Genomic DNA, 24,992 nt, shown 5'->3' with positions numbered 1-24,992 from the left:
TTCCATTCCTTGGGCAGTGGCTAGGAAGTGGAAGGCACTCTGCTACAAGTCAAAAATCACCTGTGCTGGGCAGCAGCCGCATGGGAGTCAAGGGCGAAGACTCGATTTTACTGTGTGGAAGGAGGCAATGGTAAACCATTTCCACATTTTTACCGAGAAAACTTTATGGATACACTACTAGAATGACTGCAGATGGAGGTGGGACACTCTGGGAGAGATGCATCCATGGCATCGCTATGGGTCAGAAATGACTCGCCAGCATAAGACAAGAGTCTACTCAATGCAAATCACTATACTATGAGCCTGGGAAAGTCCTACAAGCTCCCTTCTCACAAAGAGCTAACAAAATTATTTACAAATCATGGGAACAGGAGGAAGAACAAGGATAAAATAGATAGTATTCCAGGATGAAATAGAATAAAAAAGTACAATTGAACATAGGTATATATATATATATATATATTATATGCAAACAATATACATATACTAGGTGCTAAAGATGGGTATGAGTATACAAATGTTAACTGAACAATCCAAATATGGTTACCATTGGCATATCATACCTTTTTTTCTATTATTTCAACGTTATCCTCAGTATTCCACTTCCGTATGACATCTGAAGTAGGTGTCCGTTTTAACTTATCCATAAGAAAATTCAAGAGTGTAGTGATTGAATTTACCATCATAACATGCATCATGTTCACAATTATATAGTCAGTGAGACGGATAAAGCTTAGGAAAGGAAAGAAATGGAGTGTTACCAAGTCTGTGGTAGAAGTTTCCGATTTCCATTTCCCCTACTTAGGAGGAAAGGTTTTATAGGTCTGCAGCAGGGAATCTGTTTTTGTTTGTAGCTGAAGCTCTTTAATACCATTTTGGAGGTAAAGAAACTAACACTGAGCAGCGTGAAAAGATCCCAAGCCTGTGAGTCAGAGGGTCTGGGTTTTAATCCTGGCTGGGCCTAGTGTCTTCTGTGTGATCTTGGGCAAGTCACTTCATATCTCTGTGCCTCAGTTTCCTCATCTTTAAAATGGGGATTAAATCCTGCTTCTTCCTACTTAGACTGTGAGCCCTATATGGGGCAGGGATTGGGTCCAGTCTGATTATCTTGTATCTACCTCAGCGCTTAGAAGAATAAGTAACACATAGTTACAATAATAGTTATAATAACAATAATAATGATAGTTATATTAACACATAGTAAGTGCTCAACAAATATCATTAAAAAGAAACCTGAGGACTGCAAATGTAACTCATGAATCACAGAACATCTCAATTATCCAACAGAGTCTTCCTGCACTAGATACTCTGGGTTCTCCCACAAATGTGAATTCTCTTTAAAACTTAAAAATAAATCACGCAAAAGTGAATGGAGGCTATTGAATAGCTTTAGCCTCATTTTCTTTAGACTTAAATATATGCGCCTCAGCTAATTTGTACAGCTGCTTTAAATACTGCTTAAATTTTCACCTTTTGTTTATCATTAATTTTGCAAAACAAATGACAACTTTTGTTGCAAAGAATAGCAATCACTTACCAAGTTAACCGAGCACAGTGAGATCTTTTGCTCGCCTGCTCTGTGTAAGTCATTTTTTCAGACTGATCAATGCAGTCATCTTGTTTAAAATAAGGTGAAATATTAGCACTTGAAGTATCCTGTCCTGTTACCATTTCTGGGAAAAAAAATACAGTGTTATTTGATCAAACAATCAATAGCATTAATTGAGCATTTGCGTGCAGAGCACTTTACGAAGTGATTGAAAGAGTGATTGAAAGATAACAGAGTTGGCAGTTGCATTCCTTGCCTACAAGGAGTTTACAGTCTAGTGGGGAAGACAGACATGAGGGATATGTATCTATGTTGAAAAATGACCTATTTGGAAAAATCCCAATTTTATCTCCAACGGTAAAGTGCATTGGATTATCAAATATCTACTTTAGCAAAAGCGTTCAAGTTTGTGATTTGGATTACTTACTGCTTTAGTAATTTAGGTTTATGATCAGTGCCTATCCAATTAAAAAAATTTGCAAAATATTGGGATTGACATAAATTGATATGCCAAATTGTCTCCTACTAGGAAAGATTAAAATTGTCCCAAAGCGAAGAGCTGCTAACTTAGATACAGCCTTATTCTAAATCGGAAAATCAACCCTCAATGTCAACAATTATTCATTAAAGACAGGGGAGTCCTTGTTTCATTTTCAGGTGTTCTATGAATAGAACATCACTGGGCTTCCATCTCTCTCTCACAATATTCCTTCAGTCCTATTTATTAAGTGCCAACTGTGTGCAGAACAATGTACAATGAGAGGCAGCGTGGCTCAGTGGAAAGAGCACGGGTTTGGGAGTCGGAGGTCATGGGAGCTAATCCTGGCTCCGCCACTTATCGGCTGTGTGACTTTGGGCTAGTCACTTAACTACTCTGTACCTCAGTTACCTCATCTGTAAAATGGGGATTAAGATTGTGAGCCCCACGTGGGACAACCTGATCACCCTGTATCCCCCCAGCGCTTAGAACAGTGCTTTGCACATAGTAAGTGCTTAACAAATACCATTATTATTATTATTATTATTATTATTATTATTAGTACTTACTCTCTGCCCAGGAAGAGATGAGCAAGAGAGTGAAGATGTTGCCTAGTGGAAAGAGCCTAGTTTTCTAGACTGTTAGCCTGTTGTTGGACAGGGATTGTTTCTATTAGTTTCTGAGTTGTACTTTTCAAGCGCTTAGTACAGTGCTCTCCACCCTGTAAGCGCTCAATAAATACAATTGAATGAATGAATGAAGAGCATGGGCCTGGGAGTTAGAGGACCTGGGTTCTAATCCCGGCTCCACCCCTTGCCTACTGTGTGACCTTGGGCAAGTCACTTAACTTCTCTGGGCCTCAGTTTGCTCATCTACAAAATGGGGATTCACTATCTGTTTTCTCTTCTGTCCTCTATGTGGGACCTGAGATTATCTCTTACCTACCCCAGCACTTAGACGAGTACTGGCACATAGTAAGCTCTTAACAAATATCACAATTGTTATTCTTCCTTTCCAGGAAAGACCATTAGTTGATACCGACAGATTCTGCCATTTACCCCTTCTTGTTTGGAGTTAGTTCCCACATTTATTATGCACTTATTATGTGCCTTACACTGTGATAGATAATCAGATCAGACACAGTCTCTGTACCAAAAAGCGTTCAAAGTCTAAGACATAGACAGGCAGATATTTTAGCAACATTTTACAGGTGAGGCACAAAGAGCTTAGATTCACATGTCCAAAATCCCACGACAGACTGGTGGCAGAGCAAGGATTAAAGTTCATGCCTCCTGACTCTCAGTTCTATTTTCAGTGCATTGGCCACACAGTCTTCCTAGATTGAATCAATTAATCAATCAAAGGTAATTACTGAGTGCTTACTGTGTGCACAGTCCTGTACTAAGCATTTAGAAACCTAGAGGGACAGCAGCAGTGAAATCTTCATGTGCTTCCTCCCTCAGCTCTATGGCTCATCATGTTTTCTGCTTCCAGGCCCAAGACAAGGGAAAGAGGAGAAGAAGAGGGAGGAGGAAAAAAAGGAAAGGGAAAGGAGGAAAAAGGAAAGGCAAGAAGAAGGGTGGAGCCTGAGTGGGGAACGTAAAACAAAGAAGTAGAGGAAAGGAAAAGGAAAAAGAAAAAAAGATTAAAAATGCAGCTAGGACGGTCCAGAAGTCCAAGAAGCTCTCTATTTCTTCCCTTGCTAATGCTGAAAGCATTGGGTTTGTAAAGTTGCTTTTACCTGAACTTCTCTATGTCTCAGTTACCTCATCTGTAAAATGGGAAGAAAGACTGTGAGCCCCATGTGGGACAACCTGATTACCTTGTATCTACCCCAGCACTTAGAACAGAGCTTGGAACATAGTAAGTGCTTAACAAATGCCACAATTATTATTATTATTTTTATTATTACCTTCATTCTCGGAGTCATAGTAGTAGTCCGGAATAAATCCGGATTCTATCAAGGCAGTTTGACAAGCACTTCTGACGACTTCTTTAGCCACCTCTCTGAAATCCATTAACTGACTTGACACCTACAAGTTAGAAGAAATATGCTAGCAGTTGATAGCTTACCTTTAAAGACAATCAAAAAGTCATGACATTTTCGATTATTGAAGATGCTTACCTTTTCTAAATGTTTGAATTGATTGTTCCTAAATTCCTCTAAAGTGTGTATGTGACCTCTTTCAATGTAACAGAGGCTGACATCACTGATTCTATAACACATTTCTCGGATACTAAGAACTGCTGGTCGCAGAGACTGCAGAATGGAAATAAAATGAATTTACATTAATCGGTACGAACATTTTATTTTAACATCCACCAAACTTTGGGAAAAGTATGCTTATTTCTGCTATTACAAATGGTTCTGTTGTCTTCCCCTCAACTGAAAATTCATGTTTTTCTAGCATCAAACCAGATTTCGCACACACTAGTTTTATGAGTTCCCTGATATTTGGGGGGAATAGGGGAATTACGGGGATCACAGGCGCAGCAGATACAAGGAACGGTTGACCTGGCATGACTATGGAATTGATGAGCATGAACAGAGAGAAGGAATTTATAAAAATTTTTGCATCCAGCCAATATTGTGTGATAACTGCAAATGAATCTTAGAACAGTGCTTTGCACATAGTAAGCGCTTAATGAATGCCATTTAAAAAATCATTTCTCATATAGGAGATGAAGATAATCTAATGAAGTTCATATACGCTAAGCCTCCTTTTCACTTGCTCCACATCTCACTTTCTTCTTCTTCTTTCTCTTTCCTCTGTTCCCTTTCTCCCTCAACAAGAATAGAAGGAACTCTCTGCCATTTAACTGGGATCTCATGGTTACCTTCTGATTAGTTTACTAGAATTGGAGACCCTAATTTGTGAAACTGTCCACCAACAACACTGCCTTGAGCTGAACATTTTCCATCTTCAGACACAACCATGTTTTCAGCTTTGGAGAAATACATTCTTGGGGCCCCAGATGGGAAGTGCAAAGGGAAGGCAAACTTGATCAATGGATCAGCAATCCACTTTGCAGTTTGGTCACCCACGCAAAATCAAGAGTGGTCTCCAGATCGGTAGCTTTTAAGATTCAGGAAGAACAAAATAAATACATACATCATTCACAAAGAACAAATTCTCCTGCAAAGCTTTTCGACATCCACTGATTTTCTTGGAGCGGACATTCTTCCTCCACACTACAAATGCCTTCCATTTGCGGAAGCGTGCAAATATGGGGATCTTAGTGAGTTCTCTGTGATAAAGATATTCTTGTTTCCATCGATCAAGATCCATAAATTCAGCTTCTCCATTACACATGTGGGTTACTGCTTTTTGGCTGATAGTGTAGTAATCATTTTTATTTAAGGCGTCATAACTTACAATTCTATGAATGAAAAAAGTATGTCATTTAGCCAAGTGAACAAAATAATCTAAATTTAAATGGAAAATGTACGAAGGTATACCTTTTTTATTTCTATGGAATAAACTGGAAAAATGAAGCTTATAATTGTTTAAAAAGAAAGGTAACTCCATTCAAATGCGGGATGTATATTCAGCTTAACAAAACTTCCTCCACAAAATTTCCAGGCTCTGTCCCTTTCTCTCCATCCAAGTAGGTCATTCATTCATTCAATCACATGAACCTGGGAGTCAGAAGGACCTGGATTCTAATTCTGATTCATCACATGTCTGCTGTGTGACCTTGGGCAAGTCACTTAATTTCTCTGTTCAAGACAGGTGGTTCAAGATGGGTAAAGACAGTCCATCAGCTCTCTCCCTCTTATTTATCAGTTCTTTCACCCTCTATACCTCAGACTGTACCCTTCACCCCCTGTAAGACAATTTTCTTACTGGGCCTCTCCTCTTGATTCCCTCACCTCAGAGCCCCCTTAAAATGGGGATTAAGACTGTGAGCCCTCTGTGGAACAACCTGATCACCTTGTAACCTCCCCAGTACTTAGAATAGTGCTTTGCACATAATAAGCTCTTAATAAATGCCATTTGATTCCCTCACCTCAGAGCCCCCTTTTCATTCCTTTCCTCTCACATGAAGCTCTCTCTGGCCAGACCAGAGCTCTCCCCATCTTCAAAGCCCTCTTGAAAATCTGCCTCTTCTGGAAGCCTTCCCAAATTAATCTCTACCTTTCCAGGTCATAGCAGTCAATCAGTCAATCAGTGGTCTTTATTGAGTGCTTACTGTGTGCAGAGCACTGTATTAAGTGCTTGGGAAAGCACATTGCCATGGAGTTGGTTGACACAATTCCATCCACGAGGCTCTTACAGTTTTATGGCCAATAATTGTCCTTAGCTCTTATGTTTATAAACCTCTCCTTGGCTGTGAGCTCCATGAGGGACAGTGCTCAGTGGAGTGCTTGGCACATAGCAACTACTTAACAAATACTATTTTTATTGTTAATATTAGTCCTTTTGTATTTCTTCACACATTCATTTTCACTTCACTATTCACGCTGCAATGCTCATGCATTGATGTAGTGCTCTTCTTTCTCCCACTCCGACTATTTGGAAAAAATGTATGTACTTTTGTCTCCTCCTGATTGTCAGTTCCTTGAGGACAGAGACTTCTACTTTTATTGCATTCTTCCAAATGCTTACTACGGTGCATAGCAATTTTCAGAGCCATGCTCTGTTGAAGTTAAATGCTTTTGTAAGATCAACAAAAAGTGTTTCCTTGCATCAGCAGGCCTCAGAGTAAATCCAAAACATCAGAGTAAATCCAAAACAGCATTTTGATTCAGATAAGCACACTATGTTCTTTAGTAGATTGCTCAGAATGGTTTTGTGTACTACCAAGTACTTAGTACATAGTACTAAGTGCTCAATAAATACCACTGATGATGATGATGATGAATGGATTTCGAGAAACTGGCTAGGAATGTCAAACGGGAAGATTTCCAGGTGGTTCCTACAAGTCAGCTCTCTAACCTTTCTTCTTAAAGATGGCAATTATTATTGTGCCTTTGAAATCTGGTGACCTTTCCTCGTTGTAGGCAGGGAATGTGTTTTCCAACTCTGTTTCACTGTATTCACCCAAGTGCTTAATGCAGAGCTCCGCACATGGTGAGCACTCAATAAATACCATTGACAGACTGATTTTCTTGGTCATCCATAACAGAAGGAAAGCCCCTGCAGATGTCTGAGATTCAGATTCCCTCCTTTTTTGTAGATTCCTGCAGGGATGGCATCAGATCCAGGTACTTTTCCATTTTTCATGAACTTGACAGCAGAAGGTCTTTCCTCCAAAGTAGGAGCTGAGGTCAGATTTCCCCATCCTGGCTGATTTTCGATGTTTTGTGGGATCTCCTCCTCAGTGGTGGAAGCCGTGGTCAGAGATTCCCTGCAATGTTTTTGTCATCTGTATAGAATTCCCTCTTTGTCTCTGATGTGGTCTTTTTAAAGCACTTATGTGACTGACACTGTACTAAATGCTGGGGTATAGGCATAGGATCATCAGGTCGGTCACAATCCCTGTCACACAGGGGGCTTACAGTCTGTGTAGAAAGGAGCACAGATATTTAATCCCCATTTTACAGATGAGGAAACTGAGATTCAGAGAATTTACGTGACTTGCCCAAGGTCACACAGCAGGCAAGTGACAGAGAAAGGATTAGAACCCAAGTCTTCTGACTTCAAAGCCCATGCTCTATCCACTGAGCCACTTTAAGGGTCTAGCAGTCATGTGCAAGGGTTCATAGAGCTTCTTTAATAATGAACAAAAATCTCAAGTCATGGTCAGAATATTCCTGTAATTCTTTGGCTTTAGTATCCCAGAAACTGGTCACACATGTTTCTCCGCTTGATCTGTATGTCTTGGTGCAAGATTTTGTCTATCTCTGTCTTGTTGAGATCATGAGGAGCTACACCACATTGTTGATGCATTTCTGTTTCATTACAAGCAGTTTTTCATCTCTGAGACATTTTCATCAAACCAGTTGCCTTCTACACTGTCACTTTTAGCTGGGGTTCTCTTGTCCCAAAAGGCCTGCTGTGATATTTGCCGGGTTCTTAATTTTCCAGGAGCTTGATATGTAGCCTTATTGGTCATTTAGATGCCAATTTTCAATTCATTGCTCGAGTTGGGAGCATATGAGTCGTTGTTTAGTCTAGCACATGGACTCTCTCACAGCTGCAGTAATCTGTACACCTTTCAACTCCTTTGGTGGATGACTCTTGTCATTTGTTATTATTATAGTATTTGTTAAGCGCTTACTATGCAACAAGCACTAAGTGGTGGGATAGATACAAATTAATCAGGTCCCTTTCCCATATGGGGCTATCAGTCTAAGTAGGAGGACTGAAGTGCTGCTGTAACTGTTTTTTTGTGGTATTTCTTAAGCACTTACTATGTGCCAGGCATTGTACTAAGCACTGGGTAGGTACAAGCTAATCAGGTTGGACAGTCCATGTCCCACTGGGGGCTCATAGTCTTAATCCTCCATTTTATAGATGAGGTAACTGAGGCACAGAGAAGTGAAGTGACTTTCCCGAGGTCACACAGCAGGCAAGCATGCTGTACCCACTAGGCCACATTGCTTCCCAGATGGGGAATGAAGCTTGGGCAAGGTAGATGTTGATTAGAGTAGACTTCCTGGAGGAGATATACTTTGAAGATGCATCCTGATAAATTTGCAAGGAGAGGCAGCGTGGCTCAGTGGAAAGAGCACGGGCTTTGGAGTCAGAGGTCATGGGTTCAAACCCTGGCTCTGCCAACTGTCAGCTGTGTGACTTTGGGCAAGTCACTTAACTTCTCTGTGCCTCAGTTACCTCATCTGTAAAATGGGGATTAAGACTGTGAGCCCTCCGTGGGACAACCTGATCACCTTGTAACCTCCCCAGCACTTAGAACAGTGCTTTGCACATAGTACGCTGTTAATAAATGCCATTATTATTATTATTATTAGGGGGGCGTTTTAGGCAGGGGAAAGGCATAGACAAGAAGAAAATTAATCAATTAAGGGTATTTATTAAGTGCTTCCTGTGGGCAGAGCACTATATTGAGCACTTGGGAGAGTACAATATAATACAGTTGGTAGATATGTTCCCTGCCCACAACGATCTTTCAGTCTAGAGGGGGAGACAGGCAACATAAATAAATAATTTATAGTCAATGATGGGAGGGAAGAGCAAGAGGTGTAGTGAATAGGCTAGGTTGAGTCAGAGCTGAACGTTTCCTGTCTGACTCTTTCCTCAGGAGCTTACTACAATGCTCTAAGCGCTTAGTATAGTGCTCTCCACGTGCTTAGTGTTCAATAAATATCATTGATGGATTGTCAGAGGGAAACGGGACTGAGTGGGAGACTCATCTTTAATGATAATAATAATAATGATGGTGTTTGTTAAACACTTACTATAATAATATTAAAGATGGCATTTAAATGCTTACTATGTGCAAAGCACTGTTCTGAGTACTGGGGAGGATACAAGGTGATCAGGTTGTCCCACGGGGGGGGCTCACAATCTTCATTCCCATTTTACAGATGAGGTCACTGAGGCCCAGAGAAGTGAAATGACTTGCCCAAAGTCACACAGCTGACAAGCGGCGGAGCCGGGTTCTAACCCCAAGCTCGGGCTCTTTCCCCTGAGCCGCGCTGCTTATCTAGTCAACTTTAGTTGAACTAGAGTTAAAGTTGAACTAGAGTCAACTTCAGTCTTTAGTCAGCTCATTCTAAACTGCTCTGCTTGAGGATGCAAAGAGGGATTGGTGTGTGTGGGGGGGGGGTTGTCTGATCCACTGAGAAGTTCTGCTTCCTTAGTAGGCTACAAGCATTATTAAATCAATCAATCAATAGTATTTATTGAGCACTTACTGTGTGCAGAGCACTGTGCTAAGCGCTTGGGAAGTCCAGGTTGGCAACATATAGAGATGGTCCCTATAGTCTAGAAGGGTCCACTGTCCACTGTCCTCTCCCAGGTGCTTAGTCCAGTAGCGTCCTCTCCCCATCCCCCCCACCTTACCTCCTTTCCCTCCCCACAGCAGCTGTATATATGGATATATGTTTGTACGGATTTATTACTCTATTAATCTATTTTATTTGGACATATTTATTCTATTTATTTTATTTTATTGGTATGTTTTGTTTTGTCCTCTGTCTCCCCCTTCTAGACTGTGAGCCCGCTGTTGGGTAGGGACCGTCTCTAGATGTTGCCCACTTGTACTTCCCAAGCGCTTAGTACAGTGCTCTGCACACAGTAAGCGCTCAATAAATGCGATTGATTGATTGACTGATTAAAAGGGGGAGACAAAGTTTTTGAACCAATCAACCTGGAACTGTTATATCTCAAGGCACCTAGGGTAGATACACAAATGATTTTCCATTAGTTTCTACCTTTAGTCATTCATTTAATATCACTCAGTGACATTTATTGAGCATTTACTGCATGCAAATCACTGTAGTAGGCACTTGTGAGATGAAAAGTAGAAGTTATGGTCCTTGCCGTAGAGGAGTTGTTTCTCTAATGGAGAAACAGCATGGCCTAGTGGATAGAGTATAGGCCTGGGAATCAGAGGACCTGGGTTCTAGTCCCGGCTCTGCCATTTGTCTTCTTTGTGACCTCAGGCAAGTCACTTCCCTTCTCTGGGCCTCAGTTAACTCATCTGTAAAACGGGGATGGAGACTGTGAGCCTTATGTGGGACCTGATTACTTCATAGCTACGCTGGAGCTTAGAATAGTGCCTGGCACGTAACAGATACCATTAAAAAAAATAGAATGTAAGGTAAATTCAGCACAGTCACATGTGCTGACTATAAGCTTGAAGAAAACCAAATTGGAACCAATCAACATACACCCAAAGAACTTCACTGGCAATGCAGACCTGAATGCTGTCACTGAATTCTACTAGCTAAGCAGCATTCTGACCAAAGCGTGGGACAGATTGGCAGGCAGAGTGTGGTGACAATACAGAATCAGGATTCATGCCAAGTTGAAGGTCTCTAAAGCTATAGAGATACCCAACTTCTGATATGATGGAGAAAACAGACTTAATAGAGAAGACAAACTCAGCTTCTTAAGCGGTTATACCAACTATACCCACAAACCTTACACAGTATGAAATGAAAGAACCAGATTACCTATAACTAGGACTTGGAATGCAATCAGACTATATGAAATAAAAGAACCAGATTACCAATAACAAGGACCTGGAATGCAATCAGACTATCAGCACTGAGGCAATGTTCAGAGAAACCAGCATTACTAAGTGGCATTTGTGAAAAGAATGAATGACCCAAGGATAGCCAAATGGCTACTGAATGGTGAACTGAAAGTAGACACATGCATGCTGGGTGGACAGGATTATTTAAAGGCGTGATGAAGCATAGCCTCAAGCAATGTGATTGATCAATGAACTCTGGGAAGACAAAACAGCCTGGAGGGCAACAATCAGAAGGGTTGTTCTCCTTGAGCCAAAACTTTGCAAACAGTGGGATATCAAGAGGTCAGCAAGGGATAAATGCTCTAACATAACAAGAAATTATCTTTTCTGTGGACACAGTGTGGAAGACAGTGTTCATCATCAATCAGTTTTTTCAGTCACCCTTGCACACATATAGGAGGCCTTAGTCTTTGTAACATCATCTTTGAAAAAAGACAGAGATGCTATGTTAATAGTAAAGTACATAATTTAGATGTCTTTTTTCATTGAGATGCATACATATTCAAACACACACACACTCACACACACACACACAACACCCCCCCAAGTAGTTGACCTACACTGAACTACTTCTGTGAACTGCTATTACCCACCCATTACTCTCTCACAGTGTGGTAGCCAAATGGAACTACTCCGTTTTTCCAGTTTTTCTCAAAGCAAAACATATGGGCACCACCCAAACCTAAATCAAGTTATTCTTGTCTCATACTCATTCATAGGTAGCTTTCCCTTATGGGGTCATTATCATTATGAAATCTCAAAAGAGTACTATTTTAGAACATGACAAGATTTGCACGGAATGGCCAGCATATCAAAAACTCTTATGAAAACCACTTTTGGAGAAGTTGTACCTATATTAATAGTGATAATGGGATCAGGGTTTGAGCATATTCTGTAGAACTGAAAAGGTCAGGGCCCCTTTCTGCCACAGCCATACATAGGATTGAAAAAAAACACTTTTAAAAAATAACATAAAAGAGAAAGTTAGGTAGTTAGGGACGGAAAGAAAATTCAGGGAGACAAAGGGAAACAGAGAGAAGGCACAGAGAGATGAGAGGGCAGAGGCGTAAGAATTGAGTCAGAGAGGCAGAGAGAAACAGAGACAGAAACGAAAGACCAGAGGCAGAGAAACAAAAGAGACATGGACACAGAGATATCCTGAGAGTCAGATGGACAGTTAAAATGTCAAAGAAATAGAGTCGGAGACTAAGAGCCGCGTCAACGAGAAATAGAGATTGAGAGGTAGAGACAGAGACAGTGTTAAGAAAAGAATTAGGTGGAGGCAGAAATACAGAACACAAATACTGTAGCACAATCTGGGAGACAGAACCGCTGACACAGAGGGACAGAGACAGCAGACACAAAAAGGCAGTTATAGTGAAATTAAGAAATAAAGAGAGAAAAGACATGACCAAGATTTAAAGGAAGTTATGTAAAAGTAAAATACATGTGTATTTTAATATTCTATATTCACAAATAAGTTTTTCTTTTAAATCTAAGAAAAAATGAGAGAACCTAGAGTCAGGACCAAAATTTCAAATAAGGAAAGTGACTTAAAACAAAAAAGTTTAGTGCCCATTGCCCACCTCAAGCCAAAGACAAAAAAAAAATGGCAGAATAGACAGACTGTAACTCTACAGATTCCTTTAGAACAAATATGACTGCTTGATGGAAAGGTTGTGAAAAGCAAATATCCAAACAATCATTGGAATTCGTGTAAAATTAGCATCTACTCATTTTTAATATCCATTAAATTCATTCTTCATATTCATTACTGACTATGCTAAACATTACTCCCGATTGCCAGTAAAATCCATAATTTTCAAGTAGAAAACAAATACGTTTGCTTCTAAAAAGATAACTTACTTCAGATTGTATGTGTCATATTCAGTTGATGACTTTGGCACTGCAGGAGTCAGATAAAGAAATCCGAGATTTTTGTTTTCACATATTATTTTAATAATTTGCAAGGGATCTCGAATATTGGCTTTAATGACATCATCCCGGCAAGTAAAACTCTGTGATGGAGTAGCAGAATATTTGCGAAAACTGATTTTTCTTATATTGGTACATGGCTGTTTGGGAGGAGTAGGAGAGAATGTCTCACCAATATGCTGTTGTTTCTACATTAGGGAAAGAAAAATACGTCAATTTCTCCTAAAATTTTCCGAGTCATGTAGAAAGAGTACGGGACAGTAATGACAAACTGTGATACAAAATGAGAACTGAGTGATCAGGGAATGCTGCCAACTCTGTTATATCATACTCCCCCAAGCATGATTGAATGACTGACTGCAATTCTGCATTAGGAGTCAATAGACTGACTCAAGCAAATGACCCCTTTGTAGGTCTAAATGGTAGGGGGTGCGGGATCATTGTCTGATAATATCCTTAGGATCCAATGTCCTCTGCGAGGTTTATGGAAGGGCCATTTGGAGATTAATTCTGCCTTACGTGGTCTGAATTCCCTCAAAGTCAGTGGGGCATTTTTTTCTGCTCTGTTGTTACCTTTATGGGGCTAAAAATGACAAGGATGCCTTTTATGCACAGGAGTCAATCAACTGATCAATTAAGAGTATACATCAAGCACATACCGTGTGCAGAACAGTGTACTAAGAGCTTGGGAAAGTACAAAGAATAAGAATATCCAATCCCTGCTCTTAAGGAGCTTACAGTGTAGCAAGGGAGACAGATATTAAAATACATTCGTGCAGAGATACATACGTAAATGCTGTGGAAGTGTCAGAGAAGTAGCAAGGCCTAGTGGAAAGAGCATGGGCTTGAGAGTCAGAGGACCTGGGTTCTAACCATAGCTCCACTTCTTGTCTGCTGTGTGACTTTGGGCAAGTCTCTGTGCCTCATTTTCTTCATCTGTAAAATGGGGATTAAATCCTACTCTCTCTTAGACTCTGAACCCTATATGCGACAGGGACTTTGCCCAACCTGAATATCTTGTATCTATCCCAGCACTTAGAACAGTGCTTGGCACAAAGTAAGCACTTAACTAGTACCATTAAAAAAGAGAGAAACCAAGTTTGAGAAATTTTACCAGGAGAAGGGAGTGCTACTTGGAGGTTAAGGAGGATTAGGATGGAGTAGAATTTGTTTCACCTCTCAGAGTTGCACCGGGAGAGCTTCCAGTACTCTTCCAGGCTCGACTATGGGAGGGAGAGTCAAGCAGAGGCCTGTCCATTTCATTCCTAGCTTGGCCAGTGGCTAGGGAGTGGAAGGCAATCTGCTAAAAGTCAAAACTCACCTGTGCTGGGCAGCAGCAGCATGGGAGAGTCGAGGGCGGAGACTCGGGTCTACTGCGTGGAAGGAGGCAGTGATAAACCACTCCCATATTTTTACCAAGAAAACTCTATGGAGACACTACCAGAATGATTGCAGATGGAGGTGGGGCATTCTGAAAGAGATGTGTCCATGGCGTAGCTAAGGGTTGGACATGACTCGACAACACAAGACAACAACAGAATTTGTTTGATTTGATAAGAAGGAGGTCATTAGTAATTTTGGAGAGAGGAATTTTGGAGGAAGGATTGGAAACTGGATTTCAGGGGTTCAAGGGAGGATTTAGAGGAAAGATAGTGGAGACAGTGACAGAAATGGCAGGGAGGAAATTGACCGTTTGCTAGATTCACGAGCATATGTGAAAGTGAAAGGGAAGGAGCCACTGGAGTTTGAGAGGATAAAGATGGCACTGATAGAGGGAGGAAGGATGGATTCAAATATTTTAATAAGGTGCAACGGGAAATACAGGTGGAGGGGGTAGATTTGGAAAGAAGGTGGAAAATTTCTGGATGGGAGAGTAAATTGGGTGGCAGTGGAGGAGTTCATGCCAAATGGTTTCAATTTTGACAGTGGAGTAGATGATAACATCATCAGGCGTAAGAGATGGGGTGGTGGTAATGATAATAATGATGGCATTTGTTAAGCGCTTATTATGTGCAAAGCACTGTTCTAAGCGCTGGCGGGGAATACAAGGTGATCAGGTTGTCCCACGTGGGGCTCACAGCCTTAATCCCCATTTTCCAGATGAGGGAACTGAGGCACAGATAAGTTAAGTGACTTGCCCAAAGTCACACAGCTGACAAGTGGCGGTCGGAATTGGAACCCATGACCTCTGACTCCCAAGCCTGTGCTCTTTCCACTGAGCCATGCTGCTTCTCTAGCACTAGTTGGCTTGATTGATTGGTGGGGAGAAATTGTGCTTCTGGGAAAAGGAGAGGAGGAGAGAGCAAAATTCTAATCCCAGCTATAATCCCGGCTCTGCCGCTTCTCTGCCGTGTGACCTTGGACAAGTCACTTAAATTCTCTGTGCCTCAGTTACCTCATCTGGAAAATGGGGATTGACTGTGAGCCCCATGTGGGACAAGCAACCTGATTTGCTTGTGTCTATCCCAGTGCTTAGTACAGTGCCTGGCATGTAGTAAGCTCGTAATAAATACCATAAAAATGGAGTTGTTTGTTAAGCGCCTACTATGTGCCAGGCACTGTACTAAGCACTGGGGCACATAGGGGATCATCAGATTGGATGCAGTCTGTGCCCCACATGGGGCTCACAGTCTAAGGATGAGGCTAAAGAAGTATTGACTCGCCATGCGACAGATGAGGAAACTGAGGCACAGAGAAGCTAAGTGACTTGTCCAAGGTCACAGAGCAGGCAAGTGGCAGAGTCAGGAGTAGAACCCAGGTTCCCTGTTTTCCAGGCCTATTCACTGGGCCACTCTGGACTAAATTGGCCTGATGCCTGTCCATCCCCCCTCCCCCTCTAATCTACCATTAAAACAAGAAACCCTTGAAGGACGGAGTTACTTTTTATAGTGGTATTCGTTAAGTGTATTCTTTAAGTGCTTACTATGTGCCAGGCACTGTACCAAGCACTGGAATAGATAGAAGCTAATCAGATTGAACATTGTCCCTGTATCACATGGGGCTCACAGTCTTAATCCCCATTTTACAGATGAGGTAACTGAGGCACAGAGAAATTAAGTCGACTTGCCCAAGGTCACATAGTAGACAAGTGGTGGAGCTGGAATTAGAACCCAAGTCCTCTGACTCCAAGGCTTAGGCTCTTTCCATTAGGCAAAACTGCTTCCCGTGCTCTGTAGCAGTAGCAATAATAGTATTTTTTAAGCATTTACTGCGTGCAGAGCACTTAATTAGAAAGTATAAGCATTTCTACAGAAAATACCGTACCTGTTTTTCCTTCAAGTCATCTTGACGCTCCAGAAAACGAGAACTTCCAGGTGATTCAATGGGAGATATTCTTTTGTCAGGTAAACTAGTAGGTTTTAGTATTCCACAACTTATTAAACGCTCTCTGTTCTTCTGGTATATGTACTCAGGCTGTTTCTGACCTCGATGGATTTTTAGTGCGGGCTTTGAAGGAAAAAAAGTTTTTATTTTTATCCTCTCCTAGATGAAATAAATGCTCACTGAAACATGAAATTCAAAACTTTGGCATGAGAAGTCTTCCATGTGCTAACTGAAATGCAGGATCATAAAAAAAACCGTAGTCCAATTGGCTGCTGTTAAAATTCAGAATGAGGCAGAATGTTTTGGAGTTTGGGTAAGCACTAGTCTGGCCTGGGGCTTCTTAATGGAAGTCGCTCCTGGTCGGGAGTGATACCAAGTGGTTTGGAATTTTTGTAAATCATTCGCAAGCCAGAACCCTTGTGGGCAGGGAACATGCCTAACAACTCTCTTTTAATGTACTCTCCCAAGCACTTAGTACGGTGCTCTGCGCACAGTAAGCGCTCAATAAATACCACTGATTGAACAAACAGCTAAACCTCTAGAAAAGACTTCAAACCAATCCAGCTGTCCCAGGAGGGAGCACACCGAGGAATGGAGATTGGATCTAATCCTCACCTGTATATTTTTCCTCAATGCTTAGTACAGGGCTCTTCACCCAGTAAAGCTCATACTACCTTCCATTCCTAATGGGAATGGTGCATCAGCAGTTCCAGCTTGTATTTGGTTATAGTAAAAGAATCAGATCCACTTCAGGGCCTCTGTCTGGAGAGTTGGTGGCTGTGTCCTCTCCTTGATTCCAGCCTCTCCTGCTCTGATCCATTCCACCCCCTTAAAATGTTTTTATGGAATTTGTTAAGCGCTTTCTATGTGTCAAGAATTTTTCTAAGTGCTGGGGTAGATACAAGTAAATCAGGTTGCACACAGTCCCTGCCCCACATGGGGCTCACAGTCAAGTAGGAGGAAAAACAGTTCCTGAATCCCCATTTTACCATTGATGAAATGGAGGCACAGAGAAGTTAAGTAACTTACCCATGGTTACACAGCAAACAAGTGGTGGACCTGGGATTACAACAAATCCATCCCCCCAATTTACCTCCTTCCCTTCCCCAAAGCACCTGTATATATGTATATATGTTTGTACATATTTATTACTCTATTTATTTATTTATTTATTTTACTTGTACGTATCTATTCTATTTATTTCATTTTGTTAGTATGTTTGGTTTTGTTCTCTGTCTCCCCCTTTTAGACTGTTAGCCCACTGTTGGGTAGGGACTGTCTCTATATGTTGCCAATTTGTACTTCCCAAGCGCTTAGTACAGTGCTCTGCACATAGTAAGTGCTCAATAAATACGATTGATGATGATTACAATACAAGCCCTCTGGCTCCCTGGCCTGTGTTTTCCCCACCAGGCCTCGTCGCTTCTCTTTTTCCCTTTCTTTTTCCTTCTCACCAAGTCATGGGTTTTTCCAATGTTTTCCCTGGCTCCCTTGTGTGATCCCACTCCCTCCTCCAATTCCTGTTGTCTCCTCACTGCTCCCACGGTGGCAGGGACCTGGGCAGGGTGGGGTTAAGGGGTGAGTCGTTTTAGGTCGTCTCCCAGGCCGCTCAGCCCAGCCTGGTTCCTGAGGCTGGAGCGGTTCTGATGACTTGAAGTGGGGAAGGGGCTGGCCTGGCCATAAAATATGTCAAAAAAGAAATTCAAAAAAGCCAGACCAGGTCAGGGAGATGAGGGATGGGAGTGATGAGGAGTCAAGGTTGTTGTGACTGTGGGGAGTGTGGGAGTGGGATTGATGAGCAGCCATCAATCAATCATATTTATTGAGCCCTTGCTATACGCAGAGCACTGTAATTGTGGGCACGGAACTTGTCTGCCGACTCTGTTGAACTGTGCTCTTCCAAGCACTTAGCATAGTGCTCTGCACAGAGTAAGTGCTTAATAATGCAGAGATACATTTCCTGCCCATAACAACCTCAGAGTCTAGGTGAGGAGACAGACATTAATATAAATAACTATAAATAAAGCCATGGGAATGGAGAGGACAGGGGATGAAGGTTTAAAGGCCAGTGGGGGAGAGGGGATGGGGAGCTTTTTTGATGCCCTCTAGGCTGTAATCTCATTTTGGAAAGGGAATGCTTCTGTTATTTTGTTATACTGTACTTTCTGGAGCACTTAGTTCAGTGCTCTGCGCACGGTAAGTGCTCGAAAAATACGATTGACTGACAGCCGAGTGAAGTCACTACTGAGGATGGACATGACTCTAACTTTCAATGATTTAAGTGTCAACCATTTTATTGCAGAACTCTTCCAGGGTCCATGAATCCAGGGAATGGCCAGAGGCCAGTCCAGAATATCCAGGACCAGTGACATTAAGAGTTTCTCAGGGAAACTCTGAGACTAGTTCTGCTGTGAATACCAACTCTGTAGTATTGTACTTCCCCAAGAGCTTAGTACAGTTCTTTGCACATGGTAAGTGCTCAATAAATACCAATGATTGATTGATGGACTGAATAAAATCAGTGGGGCCTGAATAGACCAATGGAGCAGCCAATTTAGGCTTTCCTCATTATCAATGGAATTTATTTTACTGGTTGTGTATTTATTTTACTGGTATTTGTTAAGCATTTACTACATGCTAGGCACTTGTATCTAACTTGGGGTAGATACAAGTTAATCAGGTTGGACAAAGTCCTTGTCCCACATGATGCTCACAGTCTTAACCCCCATTTTTCAGATGAGGTAACTGAGGCACAGAGAAATGAAGTGGCTGCTAGCCCAAGGTCACACAGCAGAAAAGTGGAGGAGCTGGGATTAGAACCCAGGTCCTTCTGATTCCCATGCTTGGGCTCTATCCACTCGGCCATGCTGCCTCTCTACGTAGCATTATTAAGCACTTACTATGTACAGAGCACTATACTAAGTCCTTGGAAGAGCACAGTTCAACAGAGTTGGCAGACAAGTTCCCTGCCCACAATAAGTTTACAGTAATGTAGAGGACTTCCCAAGTTAACTTCTTGGTTAAACTATACAACAAAGGGAACAGACCCTAAATGCAATCTCTGCCGTAGGGGAAGCCAGATTAATGGGGATTAAAAAGGCATAGGTCATCCTAAATCCAGATTGCATTCCACTTCAGCTACTACTACCAAAATCCCACGATGAATATGTGCAATTTAGTTTAAACAGCGATGCTGGAGTCTCCCGTCAGCATGGCTTAGCGGATAGAGCACAGGCCTGGGAGTGAGAAGTTCATGGGTTCCAGTCCTGGCTCTGCCACTTGTCTGCTGTGTGACTTTGGGCAAGTCACTTCCCTTGCCTCCATTGTCTCATCTGTAAAATGGGGATTGAGACTCTGAGCTCCATGTAGGACAGGGACTGTGTCCAACCCTATTTGCTGGGATCCACCCCAGAGCTTAGTACAGTGGCACATAGTAAAAGCTTAACAAATACCACAAGTATTATTATTATTACGATAGATGAGTCCACTGATAAAGACTGCATGATTGAGCACCTGCATGAAATAATAATTCTAGTGGTTGTCAGGTGAGTTCCCACTAGGTCATGGAGGGCCGCAAACGTGTACGCAGAGAGAGCATCACATTGTTGCAGCGCCCACAAGAATCTTTCCTACACAACTGTATTTGGCCAGAGTGATGGAATTCATAATGACACTGCTGTGCCATGGCAGCCTCCAGAGTTCCTGTAGTCTTTGCTGCCCATGTTAGCCAGCTCTATTCAAGATTCCCTTTGGGTTTGCCCACCACACAAGACACCTTAAGCAGTTCTTTAGCCACTAAAGTTTGACCTACACCTCACTGCGGTGTGGAAATGAAACCACCTGATGTAGGAGAAGGCTTGCTCTGGCTATGCCTTTAATGGTGAAGGTTTTTTTACTCTAAGCAGTAAATTGTTGGCGAGTTGCCGATCCCCTTCCAATGGTTGGCATTTCCTTCAAGTGACACATCAAATCACTCCTAAAGTTTTTTGCTAAAAGATCTTGCTCTAAATAGAACCACTAGTGCATGATGTCATCATCATCATCAATCGTATTTATTGAGCACTTACTATGTGCAGAGATGAATGTCCCATTCATCTACCTCATCTTTTATAAAAGGATTGGACATTATTTTGAGCATGTGGATATTTGCACACAGAGTCTTTCTGGGCTCAGAGTGAGGCATGGGGAGGGAGGGAGGGGATAGCGAGGATGGAGTTAAATCATTGAAAAGAAGCCACTCCTGTCTGTGATGGCTTTTACCTATCTCGGAGTCAGCAAATGATGCCATAGTATTCATTCATTCATTCAATCGTATTTATGGAGCACTTACTGTGTGCAGAACACTGGACTAAGCACTAGGACAGTAGTGAGTGAGGGTTTCTGACTGAAACCATGGCTGGTTTAGAGAAAGTCAGGAATCACTGCTGGTGGCAGTAGTTGCTTTTTCACACTTGAGAGGCAGTGCATGGGTCTGGGAATCAGCTTTACTACTTGTCTGCTATGTGACCTTGGGCAAGTCATTTAAATTCTCAATGCTTTAGTTTCCTCATCTGTAAAATGGACATAAAATGCCTACTCTCTGACCTCCTTAAACTGTGAGGCCATGTAGGCCTAAGGGCTTTGCCCAATTTGCCCAAGTCACTTACTTTTTCATTCTTCAGTTTTCTCATCTGTGATATAGGGCCCCATTGGACTGTGAATCCCAGGTAAGGCAGGGACTTTGTCTGATCTGCTTATACTGTATCTTCCCCAGTGCCTACACAGTGCTTGGCATATAGTAAGCCTCGAATAAATACTAGATTTATTATTAGTATTATTCCAGGATTAATACATTGGTGTTCTGGTTTTGTCTCACGGACCACATTAAATTGATTGGTGGCCATAGTTCTATAACTATAATTTCTAACTATAACTATAACTTCTAACTATAACAACTATAAGGTAGGGATTGTCTCTATTTGTTGCCAAATTGTATTTTCCATGTGCTTAGTACAGTGGTCTGCACACAGTAAGTGCTCATTACATATGATTGAATGAATGAATGGATAACTATAGTATATAGCATAGATAACTATAACTTCTCTATAATTCTAGAGAAGCAGCATGAAGTAGTGGATAGTTCACAAGCCTGAGACTCAGAAGGCCATGGGTCTGCTGTGTGACCTTGGGTAAGTCACTTAACTTCTCTGGAGCTCAGTTATCTCAACTGCAAAATGGCAATTAAGATTGTGAGCCCTATGTGGGACAGGGACTGTGTCCAACCTGATTAGGTTGTATCTTCCCCAGCACTAAGAATAGTGATTTACACATAGTAATAATAATAATAATGATGGAATTTATTATGCGCTTACTATGTGCAAAGCACTGTTCTAAGCGCTGGGGAGGTTAAAAGGTGATGAGGTTGTCCCACGGAAGGCTCTCAGTTCATTTTACAGATGAGGTAACTGAGGCACAGAGAAGTTAAGTGACTTGCCCAAAGTCACACAGCTGACAATTGGTGGAGTGGGATTTGAACGCATGACCTCTGACTCCAAAGCCCGTGCTCTTTTGCTTAACAAATACCATTATTATTATTATTAATTATTATAACTATGCTCTATAAAGAGTAACATGTTGACATACAATATACTTTTTAATGCAAATATCAAGGAATCTTTTAGAATTTTGGGGGGGCAAAGTGAAAAGTGAAATCATTTCTAGCAGTTCACCCCTAAATATTCATCAGTCTGGCCAAACTTTTCGGTATATGGAGTATGTGGGTATCTGCTAATTCACAAAGCTAATGCACAGAAGAGAACACTCCTTGAAAGGGGAAAATGGAGATGTAAAACCAATATTTGCATGGTTAACTGGTATAAATTCATTGTCGTATTTATTGAGTGCTTACTGTGTGCAGAGCACTGTACTAAGCGCTTGGGGAGTACAAGTCGGCAACATATAGAGATGGTCCCTACCCAACAACGGGCTCATAGTCTACATGATTTGGGGCATTTTCCATTTTTGATCAGCATATCTCTCGTTTATCAAACAGCATATCAAGCAGCTAGGTGTCCTTTCTTTTTTTTATCAATCAATCCATCATATTTATTGAGAGCTTACTGTGTGCACAACACAGTACTAAGCACTTGGGAGAGTACAATACAACAATATAACAAACATATTTCCTGCCCTTAGTCCTCAGTTGATTCCAAAGGTCAATTATTTTGTGACCTGAAACATTGATTTATAGACCTGCCCATGCTCTTCAGATCTACAGTTTTGGGTGGATTTTTTTTTCCCAAATTCAAAAGCCAAACTTGCACACCTTTTATATAAAGCATTGAATAAGTATTTGTGGCTAATGATCGCTTTCCTGCCTTCTTTTCTGTTTGGGCAATCCTGACAAACATATATTACTGGGGAAGGCGCAGCATTTTCAAAAAAGACATCAACTCTTTCACTATGGCACCATTTAGTAGTTAGCTTCTACTCTGAACTCTCAATAAAACATTCATTCATTCAGTCGTATTTCTTGAGCGCTTACTGTGTGCAGGGCACTGTACTAAGCGCTTGGAAAGTACAATTCGACCACAGATGGAGACAATCCCTACCCAACAACGGGCTGACAGCCTAGAAGGGTTGTAGACAGCACTCCACAGCCCAGAAGAATCAACAGCCTCATGTCTCCTCACCAGATACACCAGACTGTTGGAAATTTGGGCTGTTTCCACATTCTTAGCCGAGTGTTGCAGAACAGAGAAGAAAGTAAAATGTTGAGGGAGGTCGATTCTTTCTCTCTCTCTCTTTAAAAGGAGTCAGCCACTGGAAGTATTTCAGTTCCAAAAGCGGAGTTCCTAGCTTCCACAAAATAAATAGCAACTGAAAACGTCTCTGAGCAACCTACCAACGGCTCCAGTCTGACAGGTTGCTGCCGTTTTCTCGTCCTTTCTTGCGCTCTGGTACTGTGCAGAAAGTTCAGGACGCAGGCATCTGCCGGTCTTTTGGGAGGGGGCAGAAAAACCAGCCTTTCTTGCAGTTTGAGGGGATTGAACTTGGCAGGCGCTTGCCCCTCATGCTTCTCAGTGAGATCATCCAGGTTTTTCCCACTGGAGGAAGGTAGAGGGGGATGATGTTGCGAAGCCCCGCCGTTTCTAGACATGGAAATCTGGAAAAGAGAAAGCACGTAAGTAGAGCCGCGTGGTTTTTTTCATCATCATCATCATCATCATCATCAATCGTATTTATTGAGCGCTTACTATGTGCAGAGCACTGCACTAAGCGCTTGGGAAGTACAAATTGGCAACATATATATTTATTTTATACATTTTATAAAATCAATTATATTATTATTAGTATTATCATTATTTTATTATTAATATTATTAATATAATAATATAATATAATAATATATTATAATACTATAATACTATATAATAATATTATTATTGCTAATAATATAATAACATAATATAACAATATATTACAATACTATAATACTATATAATAATAATATTATTATTACATTATATTAATATATAATATTATATATAATATATGATATATAATAGTATAATATGATATAATGTAATATATAATAATATAATATAATATAATATATAATATAATAATATAATATAATATAATATAATATATTATAATATAATATAATATAATATAATATAATATTATATTATTATTATTATATCATTTTATATATATATGCATATATATTTCTTTTCCCTCTCTTCAAACTCCCCCCCAATCCCTTATCGCTGGGCTCCAAAATTTGGCCACTGGCACTGCTGAAACTCAAACATGATCCCGACTGGAAGAGCATCCTTGGGACCGATTGCTTGGCTGCAGAATTTGGCAACTGGAGCATCTGAAAATCAAACATGATCCCGACTGGAAGCGCATCCTTCGGACTGGACCCTCGGGAATCAATTCCTTGTTTCCCACGCTGGTCCAGGAGGGGTTTCTCACCCTGGAGCAACTGTCGGGCCCGCAGAGAAACTTTTCTCCCCAAGGAGAAACTCCGATCCTCCGGCGCGACTGTTTCTGGTTGCCTAGTAACCGCGGAGAGCCTCCCGAAGTGCACCGCGCCGCGCGTCCGGAGCCGTAACCATAGCAACGCGCATCCGCTGAGATGGGATTGACGTGTTAATGATAATCAATCAATCAATCAATCGTATTTATTGAGCGCTTACTATGCGCAGAGCACTGTACTAAGCGCTTGGGAAGTACAAGTCCCTACCCAACAGTGGGCTCACAGTCTAAAAGGGGGAGAAAGAGAACAATAATAATATTGTTATTTATTGTTATTGTTATATTGTTAACAGAGAATAATAATAATGGCATTTATTTAGCGCTTACTGTGTGCAAAACACTGTTCTAAGCGCTGGGGAGGTTACAAGGTGATCAGGTTGTCCCACGTGGGGCTCCCAGTCTTCATCCCCACTTTACAGATGAAGGAACTGAGGCCCAGAGAAGTGAAGTGACTTGTCCAAAGTCACACAGCTGACAGTTGGTGGAGCCGGGTTTCGAACCCATGACCTCTGA

At 41.4% G+C, this 24,992-nt stretch overlaps 1 protein-coding gene and 1 non-coding gene across 2 annotated transcripts in view; one reads left to right on the top strand and one right to left on the bottom strand.

Annotated features, from left to right (window-relative positions):
• The window catches only part of DNAH6 (dynein axonemal heavy chain 6), a 184,179-nt gene extending 159,702 nt beyond the window's left edge, over positions 1 to 24,477 (bottom strand). The window contains exons 1-9 of the mRNA XM_038759544.1: positions 24,417 to 24,477; positions 23,338 to 23,598; positions 16,395 to 16,577; positions 13,062 to 13,318; positions 5,141 to 5,408; positions 4,153 to 4,287; positions 3,940 to 4,060; positions 1,538 to 1,673; positions 564 to 732 (exon numbers count right to left, since the gene is read on the bottom strand). Coding sequence (XP_038615472.1) covers positions 564 to 732; positions 1,538 to 1,673; positions 3,940 to 4,060; positions 4,153 to 4,287; positions 5,141 to 5,408; positions 13,062 to 13,318; positions 16,395 to 16,577; positions 23,338 to 23,592 — 1,524 coding nt within the window. The 5' untranslated portion in view covers positions 23,593 to 23,598; positions 24,417 to 24,477. The remainder of the gene's footprint in view (positions 1 to 563; positions 733 to 1,537; positions 1,674 to 3,939; positions 4,061 to 4,152; positions 4,288 to 5,140; positions 5,409 to 13,061; positions 13,319 to 16,394; positions 16,578 to 23,337; positions 23,599 to 24,416) is intronic.
• On the top strand, positions 14,304 to 14,441 carry LOC119939845. The gene has a single exon (XR_005454807.1). It is a non-coding gene; the product is annotated as a small nucleolar RNA SNORA7 (small nucleolar RNA).
• Positions 24,478 to 24,992: the final 515 nt, after the last annotated feature.

The sequence above is a fragment of the Tachyglossus aculeatus genome, chromosome 17, assembly GCF_015852505.1.
Source record: "Tachyglossus aculeatus isolate mTacAcu1 chromosome 17, mTacAcu1.pri, whole genome shotgun sequence".
NCBI lineage: Eukaryota > Metazoa > Chordata > Mammalia > Monotremata > Tachyglossidae > Tachyglossus > Tachyglossus aculeatus.
The sequence above is the reverse complement of the archived record's forward strand: the minus strand, read 5'-3'. Positions and strand labels throughout refer to the sequence as shown.